General features: G+C 40.2%; 2 protein-coding genes across 2 annotated transcripts; one reads left to right on the forward strand and one right to left on the reverse strand.

Moving 5' to 3' along the window:
* Positions 1 to 1,616: 1,616 nt before the first annotated feature.
* Positions 1,617 to 16,680, reverse strand: LOC144074813 (SWI/SNF-related matrix-associated actin-dependent regulator of chromatin subfamily A containing DEAD/H box 1A-like). The gene is made up of 26 exons (XM_077601418.1): positions 16,065 to 16,680; positions 15,499 to 15,613; positions 15,295 to 15,412; positions 14,848 to 14,914; positions 14,368 to 14,462; positions 14,149 to 14,215; positions 13,834 to 13,928; positions 13,391 to 13,498; positions 12,440 to 12,518; positions 11,741 to 12,348; positions 11,028 to 11,224; positions 10,852 to 10,942; positions 10,514 to 10,613; positions 10,169 to 10,228; positions 9,912 to 9,987; positions 9,697 to 9,832; positions 9,402 to 9,533; positions 9,204 to 9,299; positions 8,567 to 8,684; positions 8,370 to 8,485; positions 8,112 to 8,300; positions 7,759 to 7,877; positions 7,481 to 7,663; positions 6,718 to 6,827; positions 6,517 to 6,592; positions 1,617 to 1,637 (listed from the first exon to the last, which is right to left on the reverse strand). The coding sequence occupies exons 1-25, from the start codon at positions 16,159 to 16,161 to the stop codon at positions 6,531 to 6,533; spliced, it is 3,234 nt and encodes a 1,077-aa protein (XP_077457544.1). The 5' UTR covers positions 16,162 to 16,680; the 3' UTR covers positions 1,617 to 1,637; positions 6,517 to 6,530.
* prf1.5 (perforin 1.5) lies at positions 2,924 to 5,586 on the forward strand. Its single transcript, XM_077601426.1, has 5 exons — positions 2,924 to 3,163; positions 3,304 to 3,573; positions 3,650 to 3,921; positions 4,125 to 4,266; positions 4,357 to 5,586. Exons 2-5 carry the CDS (start codon positions 3,310 to 3,312, stop codon positions 5,242 to 5,244), a joined length of 1,566 nt encoding a protein of 521 aa, XP_077457552.1. The 5' UTR covers positions 2,924 to 3,163; positions 3,304 to 3,309; the 3' UTR covers positions 5,245 to 5,586.
* Positions 16,681 to 16,908: the final 228 nt, after the last annotated feature.

Consider the following 16,908-nt stretch of genomic DNA (forward strand, 5'->3'; position numbering starts at 1 on the left):
TTGTCTTTATAAGAGGGATCTCCGAGGGCCCCAGTCCAGTTTATTTTCCATGTCCTTGATCATTTGGGAGATATGGAAAGCATACTGGATAGGGACCCTGAGGACCAGAGTTGGAGACACCTGCTCTATAATGACAAGTACCTGAGGGGATGTTGCTGTCAAAAAGTGTCCCATCCACCAATGTCACCCTTTTTGGGGAAGTTTGTCTGGTCATCTTTCTTCAGCGTTGATTTGGTAAACTTGGGTGGACACTGAAGAGAAGCAACATACACAATGAGTAGGTTTAGTACACATTACAAGAAAATAAACAACCTCCAACTGCAGTCCTTGAGGGCCCCAGTCCAGTTTATTTTCCATGTCCTCCATCACACCTTAATCAGGATCTTGATCATTTGATTCAAATGTGGTGGGAGATATGGAAAGCATACTGGATAGGGGCCCTCAAGATGTTGGTGTCAAAGGCTGTGCCACGCTCCAAAGTCACCTTTCTTTAGCATTGATTTGGTAAACTTGGGTGGACCTTGAAGAGAAGCAAAATAGAGTATTTTTAGTACACATGACATGAAAATAATAAATCAAATAACCTGAAAAACAGGTCTTACGTCATACACGACTTCTTTGGTCTTGTAGATTTGGACAGCTTCCACCATCTCCGTGGCTTTAAACCTCTGCAAAACACCACAGCATGATTATGTCATTGCTTATTTAACCATTTTGATGCACAAATGACTCCCATTCAATCAAAAAAATAAAATACGTCTCACAAAGCTCTTAGACGGAGGAAAAATGGTTGTTTAAACGAGTCAAAAATGACCCCTGCGCTACGGTTGAATGAATGTCTCGCTTAGGTTTTGTCAAAACCACAATTAAAAATCAAAAGGTCCAAGCCCTGAAGTCTTTAGGAAAGGGAAGGGCAATGGTATATACGTATTCTATAAGTGTACTGTTTATTCCTTACACCTCCACTTGATGGCACTAGTGTGAGTGTGAGTTACCCACACAGGATCTTGCTATTAAAAATCAACGCCAACCCAGTTGGAGTGTATCATGATGCTAAACAAGCTAATTTAGGAAAGCCGTGAACACTGGTCGCTGATATCTAAACATTACTGTGACAACAACATTTCCCGAATACGGGAATAATAAATTTATCCAATCCAATTACACGGGTAGAGGAATTAGAAACTATTAAAAAAAGACTCACTTTGCCGACAAACTGCTCCTTTTTGGCCGTTATGGCCACATTCTTGATGTTTCCCAGCAGTCTGTCCTCGTTGATCGACTGAAACACACAATGGAAGGGTTTCTTTTTAAACATTAAGAGCAATAGGTGACGCAATGTAGCCAACTTGCTAGCAAACATTTGTGTTTGCATCCACGTCGGGGCTACATCACGCCAATGAAGCACGTTCCCGTCAAAAAGCACTCTAGAAATGAGAACAGAGGCTAAGAAATCCCCAAAAGACAAAGTACCGAACGCGCTGCATTGTCCTGGAAGAAGTTTGTCGGGTCTTTCTTCGGGAAATCGTCAATTCTGAGCAGCTCAGCAGTCCAACGCGCCCGGCCTCCGGCTCATCCGCCATTTTGAAAAATGGCGGCGTGGGGGCGGGTCTTTTGAACTCTGACCACAGCCACGCCTATTACACATAGACACAAAAAAAGACATCGTTTTCATCATAGAGTGCATTAGTCAGGGGGCTGGGGCTGCAAATACTTTTAGGTTGGGCATTAATACTTCAAAACAAATACATTGTTTTCATAATAACGTACTGTAAATACTTTTTGGTTGGGCTTTAATACTTTAAGATACAATATTGCACATTATGAACATTGCGGTGACATGCACTTCAGTGTTTGTTTTTGACTTCTAAGGTTACATACTTGGATATGCTTTTTCAATTGGGATTCATTTGGCTAAAGCAGGGGTGTCAAACATACGGCCCGCGGGCCGGAACCGGCCCCCAAGGAGGTTCGATCAGGCCCGCAGGATAATTTGAAAGTGGAAAAAATGCATAAAAGACATGGAATTAATATTTTTAATTCGCTGCAATTCATGGATTATCCGCTAAGGGGCGCAGTCTTTACATCAGAGTAGAAGACAAGCCGAATCACTGAGACAGACTGAAAACAGCAGCAACTCCATAAATTTTCAGTATGTATTGTATGTGTATGTATGTTTACAGATTTACAGGACAGGCGAACACTTTCTTCATTACACATTTAAAATCACTCTCCTTAGTTTGTAAGGTGCACGCAGGGATTACATTTAGATTTTATATGCGTATGTGTAAGTGGTTTAAAAATTCCTTTCTTTAAAAGTCTCATTTAATCTTAAAGTGCATGATTATATTTTTCAGTACCAATTAAAGTTTTGTGCCTTTGTACAATCAGTGGGATCAGTTGCAATGCATATTTGTGAATGATAAAAGTCAATTGCACATTTATCTAAGGAAATATGAGGTGTTATATGAAATGTTTTGAAAAAGGATCGTTCATTCAATTTAAATATTTTCCTAATGTTCTTGTGCTTCTTTACACCAAAACAAAGGAAAGACATGATATTTTGGTTATTTATAGCAGAGCATGGTATAATTTTAATGGTCCGGCCCACTTGACATCTCCCTAGGCCGTATGTGGCCCACGATGCCAAATGAGTTTGACACCCCTGGTATAGACAAAAGCACAAAAAGAATAATCACAAGACAATCCCCTTGCACGCACCCTTTTCCAGTAACTGTGCAGTTGTGCATATATATATGTATATATATCCAGCGAGATGAAAAGAAACACCCTCCCCCACCCAGCTGTGAGGGAGCAAGAGGCAATCTTGAATATGAAAAAAAACGGCTCACGCTGAGGAAATTGGAACAGCCTTAAGGGGTGAGAGAGCAACAGCAAAAACACACAGACATGAAAAGCCCTGAGCCATGAATAGGCGCCTTGGTGCTTTAAAAACAGTGATTCACAGACAAAAGTGAGACACTAGCCGGAATCTGCCAGTCTGCGGCTGAATGTGAGGAAGGAAGAAGGCTTTGACAGTCTCGTTTTCGACTGATGTCGTCGAGGGTTGTAGAACTTAAGGAAAAATTCTGGAGGAGAATTTCTGCACTATTTTGAGCGGAGGAAAAAAACAACGCTTAAGAAAGACAAGACCTAATCCGAGGTAAGTGTGAAGTTTCCCTTTTGGGCATATGTTAAAAAACTTCCTATGAGCTAAGGTTTTTCAAACTTTAATGCATTCAAGCTGATGTGTGGTATGCATGCAAAGAGACTTCATTGCATACCAATTCACTCTACAACTAGGTAACCATGCCAGGATTCCAACGAAGTAGCTTATTAGTAGTCTCATTGGTGTTGGCATTGGCAATCACCCTGGAGATCTGCAAAGCATGTCAGCTTGGGTCTGCAACGGATTGCGAAAAAGCACCCTTCGTGCCTGGCTACAACCTGGCTGGGGAGGGTTTTGATGTTGTCCGGATGCGCCGAACGGGGGCGTACGTCATTAATGTCAAGGGTCATCTGGCTGACAACGATACATGCACACTGTGTACAAACCGCTTCCACAAAGGACAGGTGACTTCTGCTAAACGATGCATGTTCAACATTAAAACGTTTGTTTCATGCTTGACATTTTCCGTCTTACACTCAGATTGAGCGGCTTCCAGCAGCTGTGCTGGACTGGCGCCCCTTCAGCCGTTGCAGCAAGCAGCTTAGTAGTGCCCTCCACCACTCTGTGGACTCCCTGCTGCGCCGTTCCAGCTCACTGGTGAACAACAACTGGAGCGTTGGTTTGAGCCTGGATAAAATTGGCAAGGTCGTGCTGGGAGGAAGCCGCTCGGACTTGGCTAAATTCGCACGATCTCAGCATAGCATGGACAAAGCTACTTTTGCCATCCATGAAATCAGTTGCACCTACTACAGGTAAAAGAAAGGGCACAAACTAGTGCGCCATATGTTCTCAAGGGATGGAAGAAGATTAACTGCAAAATTGGCTAAGTCTAGTCAATCTTACAAGAAATGTGTGCCTTCTTAACCCAATCCACATGTAAAGTTTGACCAAGGAAACACTGACTTTCCTAACAGCTGCTCTCACCATGTCAGATCTCATTCGTCTTTTACTGTAGTTACAGACTGGCTGATCACCCCCAGCTAAGCGCAGAGTTTATAAAGCATCTGGCCAGACTCTCACGGAATATCATGCCAAACGAGAGCAAAGCCATGTACAGACGACTTATTGACACCTATGGGACACATTACATCCACCAGGTAAAATGTATATGAGATGGTTTTTTTTTTAATTTTGACTTTTTACTGCGGAAACGCACCAAATTAATTTTCTTCGATTCTGTTTCCAAGGTTCAACTCGGTGGCAGAGTGAGACGAATCACAGCCTTCAGGACCTGCCTAGCCACACTCAAAGGCTTCAAAGAGGTGGAGATTAAAAACTGCCTGAATGCCGAACTCCGCATGGCCTTAGGTTTCCTCCCTGCCAACGCATCCTTTTCCAATAAGTGTGACAACCTAATGAAGGGAAACATGAGCATGGGTTTTTATCAAGGATTCATGACCCATAAGACTGAGGTCATTGGAGGGGAAAAATACTTTCCTGACATCCTCTACCAACAGGACCCTTCTGAAGCCTACCAAAGCTGGATGAACAGCCTCCAAGACAACCCAGACGTGGTCTCTTATGGGATTTCCCCTTTGCATCATCTGGTTGAAGACCCTCAGATTAGCGCAAACCTGAGAGCAATTATCTCAGAGTACATTCAAGAGAACAAGCTGCAGGAGGACGAGCTGGCTTTCAAGAAATGCTCTCCGACCCCAAACCTGGACCACAACTGCTGTCCTTTGCGGGGTGGTCGTGGAACTCTCACACTGGAGATCATCAGAGCTGCCGGTCTCAAGGCTGACACCTTCACCAAAACTGACGCCTTTGTTAAGATCTTCTATAACGGAATGTACGAGGAGACGTCAACAGTGATGGATGACAATAACCCTGTGTGGAACGCCACCTATGGTTTTGGTTCAGTGGAGGTGGGGCAGGAGTTACGGTTTGAAGTCTGGGACAGAGATGTTATTTACAACGATCAAGCAGGGGTTTGTATCATCTTTCCCGAACGAGGACATCATTCTTTGAGCTGTCAACTGCGGAAAGGAGTCCTCTACTTTTCGTACAGCATCAAATGCGACGCTCACTTGTCAGGTTACAGGTGTGGACGGTACTCGCCCACAACTGAGTAATGTTGTTTAATTGATTTACCTGGTGTCAAACGCAGTTTACTTTAGTACAATCTTAGCTTAGTGATTTGAGTTTAGAGTTCTTTGACCAGCATCACTCACCAATTTGCCTATGAAAACAATTTTGCATGCAAAGTATGCAGATTTAAAAACCACCAATATACATTCCTTTATCCTTTGTACTTTAGACTTACCTTGATTTTAAAATCCTTTAGTGCTTTGATGTTAAATTCTGGAAGTATCCATTTTCTTTAGGTTTCTTTGTATAAATCTTCTTAAAATGCCATATTTAACATGTAAAACAGTGACAAAAATGGTATTAAATGATTACATGGTTTGAACGTAGCTATAGTTAAAACATGTCATTTCAAAGAACAGTTTTTTTTACTGAAACATTTTATTTACGAATTAATAAAAACTGACATAAAAATATACAAATACACATGCAGAACGTGCATTTTAAAATGCTTTGCAAAAAAATCCTCCAAATATTTACGACACATTGGGAAGTCATACAGTACAAGGATGTAGCAGCTGTTTCCAAGACTCTTCCGCACCAATGCATGGTAAGATTTTCAGAAATATGGCTAGCTAAGAATTACGTGTAATGTAATGAATGCATTATCTATTGTCACTCCTTTCCATCTTTTCAATTTGCAATGGCACTGAAAAGGGAAACCCTTAATTTTCCCGTACATTTTTCGGTGACTTTTATGGAACTCCCAATTTGAACAGATTGAAAACTTCAACGTGTAAAATTCTTAACATTTTGTTAACAACAGCCCTAACTCATAGGGTAATTAAAAGGTATAGGTATAAAAAAATTGAAACAGTACTTATACAAGTGGACATTTTTTTGTATAAGAAAACATATTGTGCAGTTGTGGGAATGTGTACTCTTTGATGAGAAAATAGGTATCAGGAATATCTTGTTTAGGTGACAGAAGTTTGTACGTATGTAAACTGGTGAAGACCCAAGCTACAGTATCACAAAATTATAAAAAGGTTTGGTCAATGTAGCACAGAAAAAATAGGCACCTTTCAATTAATTCTGCTCTCCTGCAAGATCAATGCGACAGCATGTCACCTGTGCATTAAATAAGCAAAAGGCGCAATATTTGTTCAGACTTTAACACCATTTACATTTGTTACAAAATATAAATTTTACAACAGAGCTATCAGTCTAAAGAGCTTATCAACATAAATTTTCCAGTGTGTTTTTAGAAATCTCATGTCTGCCCAGGCCTAGTGAAATATTTGTCCCCTTACACTCACAGTTTTATTGAATATCACAGTCCCAGTGACGCTTTGAGCAAAGAGGCCATATCTTCAGGTATTGACCCCTCACCACCTAAAAAAATTAAAATAATTTATAAATATGGAGTTTGAGTCAGAATAATTAAAATAAGCGAACAATAATCTTCTGTAATGCAAGTGTGCACACGATCATGTGCGTGTGTGTACTAGTGCCCTTACATTGCTCAGCAGCTATCATGTCCTGCTCCAGTTTGAGTTTCTTCTGGCCCAGCTGCAGTATGCCATCCTCAATACTGTCTTTGCTGATTAACTTGATTACCCGCACGGTCCTGACAAACAAACCGGGAGTGGTTGGGGGTTAGCATTTATTTTTTGCTGTACATTACTGCCTGTATATATAGGAGGGTTGAATAACTACAGAGACACCTCGCAACTTTGCGCTTCGGTTATCGCTGCTTCACCACATCGCGGATTTTTCTCTGGGGACATTTTTTTATTCATTCATTCATCTTCCATACTGCCCATCCTCGAAAGGGTTGCTGGAGCCTAACCTAGATGTCTTCAGGTGAAAGGCAGACTACACCCTAGACTTGTTGCCAGTCAGTCGTAGGGCACACAGAGAGACAAACAACCATTCGCACTCCCAATCAATACCGCCGCCTGCGAGAATCAAGCCCACAACGAAGTCAGGCGAGTGAACCTCTACACCACGAGGCGGCTTATTTAAATTTTTATTTTTTATTTTTTTTTAAGTTCATAAAAATGCGAAAATCTACGCTAAAACTTGCAAGCGGAGTCAACTCTGTCTTCCGCTTGCTACTAGGACTCAGCACTGAAGAAAAAAACTTTTTTTGCATGAGCTTATGCTAAAGTAGTTGCAAGCCATTATGTGTCATGACCTAACCTCACAATGCAGGGTGCATAGTTTGGCCATGTCACAAGGCATTTTGAACCTGTTTCAAATCAATGTGTTCTATTGTACCTTGTTTGACCCAAACGGTGACAGCGGTCCTCAGCCTGCTTATCGTTATAGGGGTTCCAGTCGATGTCGTGCAAGATGACAACATTGGCTGATGTGAGGTTGATACCGAGGCCACCGGCACGAGTTGACAGAAGAAATACAAATAAATTGCTGTCATTGTTGAACTCGTCAATTAGCACAATTCTGGAAGGGACAAGAAGGTATACTCATAATTACAGTTCTCGCATTGTATATGATTTCAAACTTGATCGTCATCTGCAGAAATAGTGTGAGCTGACCTGTCTGCGATTGGTGTGGAGCCATCCAGTCTAATGTAACGATGATTCAGATGTTTCATCAGAATCTCTACAATATCCAGCATCATGGTGAATTGACTGAACAGAACAACTTTGTCTCCCTGTGCAATGATAACAAAACCTTCATGAAGGCAGAATACTTAAATAGTCATTATTTAACCATATTAAATGAAAATGGTGCTGCACATTTTAGAGTTAAGGTTATATCCATTCAGTTTTGATTTACTAGTACTCCACAAGGATACTACTAAGAATATTAAATAATTTGTAACAGTATTACTGTGTGTGATTGCAACCATTAATCTGCATGTGTGTTGCTACAATTTGCAATCAACCTTGTCTTTGAATGATGCAAGCTTCTTTGTCAGCCACTGAAACTTCCCAGAGTCAACGAGAAGGCTGTTTTCTAGCTGGTAGGAGCTGATGGATGTGTATTTTTGACACAGGCAATGGAGTTCAAAGTCAGACATGACTTCCATGTCCTCCTGGATCAATGCTGCACTGGCGTCATTGTGTGTTGGCTCCTAAAAAAGAAGGACAGTGTTGGAAAATGTTTTCACACTAGAAATTGCTCTTTAGCTAACATCTATTACCTTGAGCATGAGTTTACTCATGGTTTTGAGTTTTTCTGTAGTGTAATATTGTCGGTGAAGCAGAGGGTGGTTGGCCATCTTCCTCAACTGCATTATCACATTACACATCTGGCGATCTTTGTGGCCCAAAGTAAAAGAGGTAAAGGTCAGAGAGTGGTTATAACACTTGTGATTGTTGCATGGTGAACATGACTTACTTTCACCAGTGGTGGAAGCCTTGAGTTTTTTCAAGAGTTTCTGGTAGAGGACCTCCTGCTTCTCACTCATGGAGCAGTACTTCACCTTTTCTTTCTTATCAGGCAACTGCTTGAGGACCTGGACATGAAATGAGCAACAAATACTGAACCTTTTTTTCTAATAAAAACAGCTGAAACATAAAAAATAAATGTATAAAAAAATGCAGACGGGTACAGTATATGCTTGCAAAATTCAGAAGGCAACTAAGTACTTAAATTAAATAAGGACACTAGGCAGACCTCAGCTAGAAAAATTAACAATTCAGTTATTAAGAAATTAAATGGTGAGAAAAACACTGCAACTTCATTTTCAAGAGGGTACATTTTCACCAAACTGGTGTCTTAAAGTTTAATCAGTTGATTGCAAAGAGGTGCTGCTTTATTCAGAAGAAACCTCATTGATTAAACTTTCTGCGCTGGATCAGTTGGAACAAAAACTGAACCTGTAGCCCTTTGTGGAATCATTTGGACACCCCAGCTCTAGATCCTTTAGCCCAGAATTGTGCCAAATCAATTTAGCCAATTTAAAAAGCAGCACCCACCATAGTTTTCATTGAAAAGGAATGACAGGAAAACATCATGGATAAAAATGACTTGCCTCATTCTTAACTCTTCGAAGGATAAAAGGTTTCATTATGCGTTTGGCTTCAGAGATGCGATCTTTCTCGAATTGACTCTGTTCCGCATGGGACTTCTACAGAGAAAAAAAAAGAATCGTTGTGGAAGAGGAAGAATCTAGCGAATGTGTGTTCTCATTTTTTTTTAAACTGTATTTTGAGAAGAGCCACTGAAATACCATAGAAAACATCTTGGAGAGCTGCAGGGTGGAGCTGGCGAACAAGGACGGCATGATGAAGTTGAGAAGTGACATCAGCTCCAGGAGGTTGTTTTGCAAAGGTGTGCCAGTGAGTAGCAGGCGATGCTCCGCCTGAACGCATTAAGAAGGAATTAAATTAATGACATAATTGCTTCAGTTAAATTGATTCACTGGCGTGCTGGTCTCAATATCCAAGTTGTGCATACTACATAATTCAAATCATTTTGTGTGTGTCATTTTGAGAACTGCATTAAAAAAATACCAGTGAACTCACATTGATGGCCATGAGATTTCGATACCGCAATGAGTTCATGTTCTTGAGCATGTGACCTTCGTCGAAAATGGCGTATGTAATGCGCAGCTTGCGGAACAGACTACGATCACTGTTACTCCCAATGGCAAAATTGTACCTGGTCAAAGGGGGTGGCAAAGTTAAAAAAAGGAAACACGTTTAAAATAAGATTTTCATAAACTGAGTTAGTTACTCACGTAGTGACAAGGACGTTAAATTCAACCTCATCGTTCAGGATGTCATGCTTAAGGAAATGGCGGTCTTCCATAGATCCTGTGTGTGACAAAAGCTGACTCAAAAATAGGAACAAAATAAATAAAATAAAAAACACTCAAAACTTTGGTGCTATTCCTGAACGCACAAACATTTTTAAGCAAAAACACAGACAGTCATAGCACTGCACAAACTGCATTTGGATGTAAAATGATTTATATGTAAAAGTAAAGCACCATACCATAATAAACTAATACTTTCAGAGTGGGACACCATGCGCTCAGCTCCCTGACCCAGTTATCTGTAAAACAATACAAACAACATCAAAGAAATTGTATGATAGACAAATGTTTGGTTTTCATGTGCTACTTTTAAAATAGACTATTCCCAGGTTGGGTTTTAAAGCTGACTCCATGCATTTACAATGCTTGGTTGTTTTATAGAATTTCAAAAAAGGAATGAATTATTATGTTGAAGATGATAAAAATGTTGGAGTGACTCATATAAAACATGGGCAATCTCTTGTAATAAACTATCAGCATCAAATCATGTGTATAGTACACTAAATGTGTATAGTATATGTTACCAAGGGTGGAGGCAGGGACAGTAATGAGGTGAGGACCCTCTATTCCTTTCTGCAATAAATCCGCCAAGAAGGCAATAGCTTGGATGGTCTTTCCCAAACCCTGAGCAGAAGAAATATAACTTGTAAGAGTATGAAATTAACCACTTTCAGACTGCCTTTCTTGTATGTTTATTCTAAACAAGAATGTCAATGTCACTTTCAAGAATGTCGATGGGAGGATAGTGTTATCCTCCCACATCAGGAACGGGATGCTCTTTTCATTTTTCTAACTCTCATGGTCAATGCTGTATTAGTATTGGTTAGGGGTAGATCTGATATCTGTGTGGCATGTGTCTTACCATCTCATCAGCAAGGATGCCGCTTAGCTTGTGCTCGTGCAGAAGCTGCAGCCATTTCAGACCTATAAACTGATGGGGTTTAAGCTCGAACCTGGAAGAGAATATATTTAGCGTGTGGGACAAAAAAGCAAGGAAATGGCAATGTTTCATTATAATCTGGAGTGCATGCCACTCACTGGCTATTTAGCAAGCTTGGCTGTTGCATTTTTCCAGAGCCAGCCTTCATCACTTCTGTGACCTGTTTGACCATCTTCGAGGAAATGGTCTCACATTTTGACATGAGTCTCCTTACAATAGTGCGCTCCTTAAGAACCGTTTTGCAGTCCATAAGCAGATCCTCTGAGAGCCCGTTGTCCTTTTGCATTACACTCGTCTTGAGTAAAAGAAAAAATGGATGGTGGTAAGAGAAGAACAATATAGGATTTCAATTCTGTTGTGATCAATCTTACATTTAACAGATTATTGAGGGCATAGTTTGTATAGCTCACAACTACAGAAACCAGGGTACACCAATCACAGGTACAATAAGACCAAAACCTTGCACACAAAGATGCATTTTTTGGGACTACAGAAGGAAAGCACCCGGCAAAAACCCACACATGGGGACACCATTCAAACCCTACACAGGTCCCAGCATTGAACCCTTGATTGAAATTGTGACGTGGAACCCTAACCCCAGTGCTGACCACTCCACCCGCGAGCCACCTAAGTATTAACTCTCATAGTGAAAATTACAAAGGAACCTATATTAATTCTTTCACAGTTTGTGGTAAAAATTGAGTTTTTCTTTTTCTTTTTGAAAGTGAGATGATGTTTTCTGTTATTGCAATTGAGTAAGATGCACCTATTGAATATGCTTCCTTAGAAATAGAACAGCTAAATATCTTACCAGGCTTCGCCAGTTTTTAAAGGGTCGCAGCTCAATGATTTTACTGGCTTTTTTAACGGAACACCTAGAAATAAGGGTCAGTTCATTGATGGTGGCCTCCTGAAAGAACTTGAGGATCTCCAACTTCCTGCCTCCAATATTTGCCATTGCGTCATCGTAGTTGTCCGAGTCACTGTCTGATGCATTCTCATCGCCGCTATCAGAACTCAGGCTTTCTTCAGAGGCGCGGGCTTTGAGCTTTCTTTCTTTTGCTCGCTTTTTGGCCAAACTGGTCCCACTGTCAAACTTAGACAGGGTTTTCCCAGAAGATAATGAGGTGGAGGAGCAGGATGGCTTCTCATGTGTAGTTTTCTTGACTGGTAACTCGCTTCTTGTAATCCACGAGGAGAGGGTGCTGTTGGAATGTTTGATCTCTTCTTCAGACGAATAGTCTTGACTGTCAATTGTAGCATCTGAATTGTCACTATCACTTAAGTTGTTGTGCATGTTCACTTTGGCATCTATTTCACTAAACGCAAACTGGTGCAACTTGCTTTGCTTCTTTACAGACTTCTCTTTGCTTTTGGTAGGTTTTGGTGTATCTTTTGACAAGATGAAGCAGGTGTCTGCTGTAAGTTACACAAAAGACAGTCCACATCAGGAAAGATGGACATGATGTAGGTGACAGAAAAATGAAAGAAAGTATATGTTGGAACTGACCTGGGTCAGAGAACATCTTTAGAACATCTTTAGCCTCGACAACATCCCAGTTGTGTTCCTGAAGCACCGACCGCAGTTCCTACAGTAAGGCAGTGAGGTTTACATCAAAACATTTACCAAAAAAATCATCTAACAACAGAAGAGGAAATCTACCAGCTCAAGTGTAATTATTGTTATCTACCTTATCAGACTTTGCTAACGAAGCTTTCCCTGATAGATGCGTAAATCAATTTTTGCTACTTAGTAAAAATTTGCTACTACTGTTTTCCTATATCAGCATTATAGTTGTGACCATCTAATCATGGTAACATTACCAAAGGAATAAATCTTTATGCTTCTCTTTATGGGGATGTTCCAATGCACCTATCAAAAATGCTCTGTCCTCAATACATTAATAGAGCTATCATCTTCACCTCAATAACTGTGAAAATATTTACAGCTACTTTGTATGCATTTTTGTTACTTTTCGGCGGGATCATATTTTGATGGTTCCTTTGCACCCTATCAAATGAATTGTGTTAAGTCACTGAATTTTGAGTATGTGGACAAATGCAGCAATAAAACTTTGCCCAAAATACAAATGACATAAGCGCGCATGCGCAGAACTACAAAAGAGCAATTTCTGATGGGTTTCAAAAAAGGACACAAGAGCAGCTGCAGTGGCTATTTCTAGAAAAGAGCTCAACTATCTAGCCTTTCCAGTTATAGCCAACGTGAAGTGAAAATAATGAAAACACGAAGTGAAAATTTAACAGAAAATGTAGGGAACATACAGGAATTTTTTTTAGTTGTTTACGTGCAATCGTGTGGTGAATGTTCACTGATCCCAAGACAGGCGGGGAGCGTTTGCTGCTCAGACTTTCACTTTTCATTCTCGTCGCCACCGAAACGAAATGGGTGGACTTTAACCTCAGCGATTCATCTGTGTAGTATTTTTGTGTGAGTTTTTACCTCTTTGTCCTGATTGGGAAACTTCTTCTGTAGTTTTTTGACCATTTCCTCCTTTTTCTCCCAAGTTGGTTCGTCTTCATCAGAATCCTCGGTAGTGTCATCAGACACCTTGTTTAATTGCCAAAAGCGAAGGAGAAAATTATTGCTTTCTAGATTTTTGTCAAACAAGCATGCATTATGAAGAAGCAAAACAAGGAGGCTTGCAATGACATGAGCAATGCAAGTTCAAAGATGGGCTGAAGATGATAAAATTCAGAACCATTATACAATTAAATTTTAACATTCAGAACATGCAAGAAAAAATGCAGCTGAAGGTCTTGTCTTTGATTTCTAAAGGCAGTACGTATTGTTTAAGTCTAGTTGGTTACAAGCATAAGAATCTAATTCAACAGAATTTTTGTCCAATTTTTTCCCAAACGTAATTGGAGCAATTGTTCTCTCACCACAAATTCTTTTCTCCTTTTGTTTGGTTGAGTTTCATTGCTCTCCAGTGAGCTGTCAGATACCTCGGACTTTCTGTTCTTGACACTATCTTGGCCTGAAAAAATAAAAACACAGTTAACTAGTGACACTTGGCCTTATAGTGCGGAAAATACGGTAGGCTTTTGTCTGGAAAATGAAAGAGTTAACCGTTTGGATTTGGGCTCCGTCCCTGAAATAGTGTTAAATGAGTACCTACTGTATTTATTGCAATATTTTCTTGTTAGATCTGAATTGTCTAATTAAAATGGCCTGGACAAAAAAAAAACTATTCATACCGTCATCATCACTTATCAGCACAAACGCACCATCCACTCCATCCATCGTACTGGTATTTTCAGCATCCTGGGAATGCAATGCAATATATCGTAGAGTAAATTTTGGTTATTCTTTCATTCATTTTTTATACCGCTTATCCTTACAAAGGTAGCGGGTGGCAAATTAGAGAGTGGCATTGGTTATTGTTTGTTTAGTAACTGTATGCTTTGTTGTTGCACCTCTGTTTGTTTCCTTTTTCTGTAGCGTTGAGTCGTCCCAATATCTTTTGAGCTGTTAGAGAAGTCCTGCTTTCTCTTCCTAAGACAATCTTTGTCTGGAAAAAAATAAGGTTGTAGTGAGCAATCTTTGTCTAGGGCAGTGGTAGGCAAACTATTCCACAAAGGACGGCATGAGGACACCTGTTCACCAATCTGTGTTACAATAATACCTTGCGATCCGAACTTAATGCGTTCCGGGACCCAGCTCGTATGTCAATTTACTCATATCTCAAAACAACGTTTCCCATAGAAATACTAGTAAATACAAATGAATTAGTTCCCACCCTCTGAAAAAAACCCACCAAAAAGCAGGATATTACAATAGAAAAACATTATTTTTGGATCTAATTCACATTTCTCCACATTTTCCTGTTATAAAGGCCTGGCGACACATACATTAAGGTTTTTTTTACTCATCTGTATGCACTACTCCATTCATACCTTCATCATCAGAAATCAGCAGACATGTGGCAATAGCTCCATCAAGTGTACTTGTGCTACCAACAACCTATACATACAGCACAATGTACACTGTTATCCATTCATTTGGTACAATAGGCAAATAAACATGCAATGTCATTACTGACAAAAATATTTGACTTAATCATATTTTGCTCACTGTCATAGGTATCAACTGCTTTGTTTTTTATTTATTTTTATTTTAACCATAGTATCCCTTAAAGCAGCGGTCTCAAACCGGTCCTCAAAGGGCCGCAGGGGGTGCAGGTTTTCATTCAAACCGAACAAGCGGGCCCCTTTTGCAAGTGTAATCAGTTCATTGCAGCCAGGTGCTACTTATTTTGCTGCGGCCCTTTGCGGAATCGGTTTGAGACCCCAGCCATAAAAGGCTGACAGACGAATACTTAGTTCCAACATAATATCACCTACTTCTGAGACTTTTTTCCTCGACAGTTGGGGGAACAGTTCTGCCAGTTTTAACTCTTGACTTTTTTTCTCTTTGCTTTCATCTTGAGTGACATGTGTGGATGGCTTAACCACAGGCTCCCTGGTATAGCAAAGGCATTGACGAATGGGTAAATAGAATGTAGGAGCATAGAGGAAAAATACATTCAAAAGATCTGTGTTACTAACCGGGATTTCTTAGAAAAGTTTATTTTCCTCCGTGCCTCGTCGTCACTGGAGTCTTCAAAAACCACTCCTTGCTGATGGGACTTTGAAAAATGAGATTTGGAGGATTTCATTTGAGCTGTTGGGGGGAAAAATGAAACCATCATTAAAGACCTGTACATTCACTACTGGAACCTCCACTTCAAATAGATTGTACAATCAACACCATCAATGGCAGCCATGAGTTAAAATGGAGAAAAGCTTTGATTTGGTTATGTTCATTTTGATATACGTATAGTTGTTTTATTACACTTTTATAAGATATTGAAAGGTGAACTCTTATTTGTCTCCAGAAATACATTAAAGGTACTGTAATTTTCAAAAATCAAACCAACAAGCCAAGCCAAAAAAAAAAATTAGCCACTTTATTGGCTAAGGCAGGAAGGATTGTGTTGACGGCTGATAGGACAAATCGACAAAAACATGTCTGGCATGGGGGTTTATTTACGTTTATTTCCAATATGAAGCAAGGTAGTTGTGGGCACGTCTCCTCTTTCTATGCACAAATTGCATTGGACAGCTTTACTCACCCGGCTTGTTCTCCTTCTCTGACTCGGAACACGTGTTCTGCCCTTTGGACGGAGATGATTTTTGAAATCGAAAACGTCCCAAATTGAATTGGCTCATGTTGATCGGGTCGGGCTATGACATTCCTGACAGCGATAAGCCCTTTGTCCCAAACCACGTTGATTGGTGCTTTGTCTTATGTTATATACGTATAGTATTTTCTTGAGCACTAGCGTGAGCCTCAACTTTTTTTCATCCCCTTACTAGCCAACCTGACAGTGACAGGCGATGGCTGAAATAGTCAGGGGATTGGAGAAAAGCACCCCCGTCGTGTTTTTCGGAGATTAGTTACACGCTGATTATTTTAGGAAACGATGGTTGTATAAAGCCGAGAACGCCGGTTTCCCGCTAACTAGCGGCTATGGGGCCGTATGTATGATACATAAAAGGAAGGTTGAGCGCTGTCATTGGCCAAGAGAGCGGATGGTGGGGAACAAAATCTCGTCACGTGTGGCTATTTTCCGGAAGATGATGAACAGTTAACTCATTCACTTCCAGCCATGGAAACAAGAGATTTCTTTCTTAAACCACCAAATATAGATATCGTGTCTTCTCGCTACATAAAAAAGAACTGTCAAAATTAATGAGCAGTTAAACGAGGTTGAAATAGCTTCAAAATAAACAAACAAAAATAAATACCTAAGTTAATGAATTGACTTTTATTTACAATACTACTACATTGCATTGTGAAAATTCAATATCTTACACTGTGGTTCAAGATCGGATATGAATGGACGGATGAGGTGTCTGATGGGCCAAAACATTGGATGGGAAACCTTTCAAAGGACAGCATAAAATATCACGCAA

This window comes from Stigmatopora argus, chromosome 5 (genome assembly GCF_051989625.1).
Source record: "Stigmatopora argus isolate UIUO_Sarg chromosome 5, RoL_Sarg_1.0, whole genome shotgun sequence".
Classification (NCBI taxonomy): domain Eukaryota; kingdom Metazoa; phylum Chordata; class Actinopteri; order Syngnathiformes; family Syngnathidae; genus Stigmatopora; species Stigmatopora argus.